The sequence below is a fragment of the Sus scrofa genome, unplaced genomic scaffold (genome assembly GCF_000003025.6).
Source record: "Sus scrofa isolate TJ Tabasco breed Duroc unplaced genomic scaffold, Sscrofa11.1 Contig2358, whole genome shotgun sequence".
NCBI lineage: Eukaryota > Metazoa > Chordata > Mammalia > Artiodactyla > Suidae > Sus > Sus scrofa.
The window spans coordinates 121,443-127,326 of NW_018085076.1; the positions used below are offsets into that span (position 1 = coordinate 121,443).

At 36.4% G+C, this 5,884-nt stretch overlaps 1 protein-coding gene across 1 annotated transcript; it reads left to right on the forward strand.

Annotated features, from left to right (window-relative positions):
• Nucleotides 1–2,434: 2,434 nt before the first annotated feature.
• LOC100155512 (olfactory receptor 6C2-like) lies at nucleotides 2,435–3,232 on the forward strand. Its single transcript, XM_013997604.2, has one exon. The coding sequence runs from the start codon at nucleotides 2,435–2,437 to the stop codon at nucleotides 3,230–3,232; it is 798 nt and encodes a 265-aa protein (XP_013853058.2).
• Nucleotides 3,233–5,884: the final 2,652 nt, after the last annotated feature.

Here is a 5,884-nt window from a genome sequence, read left to right on the forward strand (position 1 = left end):
CTTCTGGTCTTAGGAGTTGATGTTATAATTGGGCTTGTAGGCAGAGACAGAATCCATGCAATTCGGGCATTTCTAATTAACATTCATCCACAATTTCAACTGTCAGCGTTAATTTCAAATAATATCCGACCTACTTATAAACAGAATAAAATCGACTTCACTGCTAAAACACGGTTGAAATGCAATCAGATTAGAGAATATAAACACCAGACAAATAACCCATGTGAAGACTTGCCCTAACAAACTGCCCAGCACATAGAAAGTGCTCAGCAATTGCAGTTTGCTTTTTTGGTTTTCTTTCTTTCTTTTTTATTTCTAGTTGGTAAGTTTTAACAATGAAATAAAATTGCACTTTCACAAGTGTTGAAAAATAGTGCACATAATTCTTAGCTAGCCTTCACCCAGCTCGCCCTAACGGTAGCATCCTCTACAATCACAGTTCAATTATTAACACTAAGGAACAAACACTATACACAAATACTGAAAACTAAAATACACATTTAAGGATGGCTCAGGGTCCCAAGCCAGGCCTGGCTGGGTAAGCACCACCACCACCTGTGCCCCCAAGGCGCATATCGCACACTCTCTGGGCACCCCCTGTCGGATCTGCGATGGTGGTACCATGCACAGGTTTCCTGACTCCATATCCCAACACCTAGGGGCTATGGACCTCGCTGAGGTCTGTGAGTCCCCAGGGGTGCCAGAAGGGCCAAGCTTTGTGGTGTCAGAGGGGCAAAAGACTAATTGAAACATAAATAAAATTAAAAGAAATGAATTATTTTCAATACAGACATAATTAGGATTTTCCCAGTTTTTCCACTAAGGTCACTTTTCCGCTACAGGATACAATTCAATTAACTACTTGACAAGCTCATCATGACTCCTTGGTCTCTTCCTCCAACTTGTGTCTCATTCTGTCTTCCCTTGGCCTTCATGACCTCCAAAGTATAAATAATTGAGGTTAATTTCTTTGGGTTTTTTTTTCTACTTATACTAATTTCTTTACCCAATACTGGAGTAGGTAACTTGTTTATGTACCACACATAAAACACGAGGTTCTATCAGACGAAAAATAGAAGGAAGATTGGGGATTCATGGAGAAATTAGAGATAAATGACTAAACTAGAAAACACTGTGTGTTATTTCGATGACAATTCTAAAGCCAAAAGTAAAATAAAAATGAAATAACTTCTCTGATCATGGCAGTAAAAGCAAACAATCCAATACTGCACACATAGCCTGTACACAATGTCAAACTCTGCCATTTATTTGCATTTAGCAGGAACCAACACTTCCAAGTAACTTAGAAATCCATTCAACCTGATGAGTAGTAAAGAATTATTAGGAGCAAAAGGACATTATAATATCCACAAAACTGTACCACATGGATAATGTTTTCTAATCCCATAGCTAAATACATTGGAGAGAACAAATGGCAAAATTTAGCTTAACTGAAAACTAGAGATGGGAGAACATACAAGAGGTAGAAAAATATGGACTGTAATATAAAATGATTTCAGAAAAATCTTTCCATTTCTTTACATCTTCTTTGATTTCTTTGATTAAAGTTTTATAGTTCTCGGCATATAGGTCCTTTACTTCCTTGGTCAGGTGTATTCCGAGGTATTTGATTTTGTGAGGTGCAATTTTAAAAGGCATCGTATTTTTGTATTCCTTTTCTAATATTTCATTGCTGGTATACAGAAATGCAACTGACTTCTGAATGTTAATCTTAGATCCTGCCACTTTGCTGAATTTATTAATCAGTTCAAGGAGTTTTGGGGTCGAGTCCTTACTGTTTTCTATGTATAGTATCATGTCATCTGCATACAGTGATAGTTTGATCTCTTCTCTTCCTATTTGGATGCCTTTTATTTCTTTTGTTTGTCTAATTGCTGTGGCTAAGACTTCCAAAACGATGTTGAAGAGCAGTGGTGAGAGTGGGCATCCCTGTCTTGTTCCAGATTTGAGTGAGAAGGCTTTCAGTTTTTCCCCATTGAGTATTATATTTGCTGTGGGTTTATCATAAATGGCTTTGATTATATTCAGGAATGCTCCCTCTATACCCAGTTTGGCGAGGGTCTTGATCATGAATGCATAAGAAAATCTCAAGGGGACCTATTATGCTCATAAAAGAGCTGAGAATCCCTGAGTTTTGATGGGACATAAGGAAGTCAAAGAAGAAAATGACTATTCACTGTATAGATTGGATTTTTTCTTTACACAATAGTCATGGCCTCATAATTTCATACGAGTTTTCTCAGTTCAAAGCCACTTGAGTTGGTGAGGAGTTGAGAAGAAGTGCAAGTCAGCCATGAGAAACTGTACATCATTATCTACATTCATACTTCTGGGACTGACAGGTGATCCTCAAATGCAGGTTCTCATTTTTATATTTCTGTTTGTCTCCTACACACTGAGTATAACTGGGAACATGACCATCATTATACTCACTTTGGTAGATTCTCACCTTAAAACTGCCATGTACTTCTTCCTCAAACACTTCTCCTTTTTAGAAACCTTCTTCACTACGGTCTGCATCCCCAGGTTCCTATACAGCTTATCAACTGGGGACAAAACTATCTCCTATAATGCTTGTGTGGCTCAATTATTTTTTGTCATCCTTTTTGGAGCCACAGAATTTTTTCTCCTGGCCGCCATGTCCTATGACCGCTATGTGGCCATCTGCAAACCCTTACATTATGCGACCATCATGAACAGCAGAGTCTGTGGATGGCTTGTCAGCTGCTGCTGGATAGCAGGTTGGTTGGTCATATTTCCACCACTGTGCCTGGGCCTAAACCTGGAATTCTGTGACTCTAATATCATTGATCATTTTTCCTGTGATACTTCTCCTTTGCTGAAGATATCTTGTTCAGACACCCAGCTCATAGAACAGATGGCTGTTGCCCTTGCTGTGTTGACTGATATCATGTCCTATACCTACATCATCAAGACCATCATAAAGTTCCCTTCTGCCCAGCAAAAGATGAAGGCCTTCTCTACCTGCTCTTCTCACCTGATAGTGGTTTCTATCACCTTTGGCAGTTGTATCTTCATCTATGTCAAACCATCACCAAAAGATGATCCAGCAAGTAATAAATGTGTGTCTGTGCTCAGCGCTTCAGTTGCCCCCATGCTAGACCCACTTATTTATACCCTGAGGAACAAGCAAGTGAAACGAGCTTTCACAGACTTAATCAAAAGAATTTCATTGATCTCAAAGACATAAAGAAATGTTGAAAGTCAGTATCAAATATAAATACAAAAAGAGTAGTGCACCTTAAAGTCATAATCATCAATTCTTTTTTTTTTTCTTTTTCTGCCACATCACACTCTAAACCTATGGAAGTTCCCCAGCCAGGCATTGAATCCAAGATTAGCTGCAGCCTACACAACAACTAAGCAATTCTGGATCCTTAACTTGCTGCACCACAGCAGGAACTCCATAATCTACAATTCTTAACTATTGCACCCTGGTCTACTGTCTGTTCATATTAAATGCTCATAACACTGTAAGTCCTGAATCTTGTCTCCCAAATCATCATTTCAATCCATGTTAATATAAGGAAGTTGAGTCATTTCAACTTTTGTTGAAAATAAACTTTCTCCAAGATGACATTATGTATCAAGAGAGCATGAAATTAAATTTCCAGGAAAAGGGTCTTACTTAAATTCTAACCTGGCTCTGATCAATAAAAGAACAATTTAATCTTACATCAAAATAAAAAAATCAAATTCTTGAATAGGGAAATAATGAAATCATAGTAGCCATTGCTTTCTTTAAAACCAAAAATCCAAAAAGTATATATATACAATTACAGTTACTCTCCTCAAGCAAAAATAAGATAAGTTTTGAAAATATTAACGAGGTAGTTTGATCAAAATGGAATATATTTAACACTATGGGTTTACAAACCAGGAGGTCCACGTCTACCTTGTAAAAAAAAATCTTTAAAGCCCAACAATTTAGAGTTGAGAGTGAATCACTGCATTCTCTCTAGAGTGAAAGAACACAGCCTGTACATTAATTCATCACCCAGGTTGCAGTGATCTAATAAAATCTGCTGAGACAACAAAACCATCTTTATGATGATAAAGCAAGACTAGTGCCAAAATACATAATACAGTGCGAGTCCTAAAAATAGCTAGTAAGTGAGGCCAACAAGAGCCAGTTGTGATTCTGTCTGCTTTGTTTATGGCTGTACCATTACCACCTTGAAGAGTGCACAGAATATATAATCAGTTCTCAATATATATCGACAGAAGTTAATGGTTGTGTTTTAGAAAATGTAAAAAGAAAAAAGTGATAGTGGCTGCAATACACAAAAGACGACAGAGAATTCAATGTGCTTTGGGCTTGTTTATTGGGAATTTATCCTAATTTTTTTCTTAAGGTTTCATTCAGCCACTCAATACTTTGTTGCTATAGTAGAGTTGTTTTTTTTCATTCCTTATTTGCTGATATCTCTAAACTTTTATTGGAGGTAATTCTTTCCAGGACCCTATACTGACATCCCTTTGCACTAAGGAAAACAATGGTACGAATTCAACTGTCTATTAATCTTCTATTTTTGTTTAGCTGCAGAGAACTCTCTCTAGTACACAGACAGATGCTGAGTCTTTTCTAAGACAATCTATTAAGACTATCCACACAATCACAGTCATACTAATGGTTTCTATTTCTGGATTAGAAGTACATATTTTTTTAGGCACATCTGATGAGAAATCTGTATGACAAGCCACACAAATATAAAAACTTTCCTACCTACGACTAAGAATTTCCCTATAGGAATGGACTGATGTATAATAGTTGTGGGAACAAAGATTTTATATAAAACTTTAAAGTAGTATTTTTTATTATTAAAAAAAGAAATGGGGAACTCTGTCTAGTCACTTATGATGGAACACGTAATGTGAGAAAAAAGAATATATACATGTATGTGTAACTGGGTCACCATGCTGTGCAGTCAAAAAAATATATATATAAATAAATGATTTAAAAAAAAATAAATGGAAACAACTTAAGTTCTCAAGCCAGTGGTACTTATTATCGAAGGAGATTAAAATTATATCATTCAGTCATTAAAAATTGTTCTAAATCTCTTATATTGATAACTAAATCAACCATAAATGGTTGGGTGAAAAAGTAGTTTACAACTGTGTTTGCAAGTTTACTTAGGTACTTATGTTTGAGTAGGAAAATATATGACACTGTTTTATAAAACAATTTACAGTGGCAATGTCTATGTAATTTGTTTCCATTTTACCTCCATATTTTTCATAATGTCCATGAGTTACTTAATTTTACTGGCCATGCCCTGGCATGCAGAAGATCCCAGGACAGGAATGGAACCCACACCACAGCAGTGACAACACAATTCTTAACCACCAGGACACCAGTGAATTACTTAACCGAAAGGAAGTAGAGAATGGTTTCATTGCCTGCAATAATACAAAAAAAAATCATTTCATCATTTGACTTATATTAGCCTGCATCACCACAGTGTATCTAATTCTGTTGTTGCAGTTTCTTGATCTTAAGGGCACTGGCACCGTTGCTGTAAAGTTGACAGCCAAAATTTTATATTAATATTCCTTGATGACGTTCAAACCTGAGTCTCCAAGGACTCTTCTTTTCTTTGTTTACTCTAATGACTCTTGTTATAGAGAATACACAAATTAACTAGCCATAATATTTTGGTGCCAAATATGTTCTCCTGATGAAGAAATTCAGAAGATCAACCATCCCTAATCACTCCAAAGCCCAAGATATGCCTAGCCCTAGAGATTAGGCACTTCTGTTTTTCTTTCTTTCTTTCTTCCTTTTTTTTTTTTTTTTTTTCCTTGCTGTCAAGTGAAGAACACAAAAATGGCAGAGGCC

What these genes read in the sequence shown, in the direction of transcription:
- LOC100155512 (XM_013997604.2), top strand. Translation starts at nt 2,435, where the DNA reads ATGACCATCATTATACTCACTTTGGTAGATTCTCACCTTAAAACTGCC.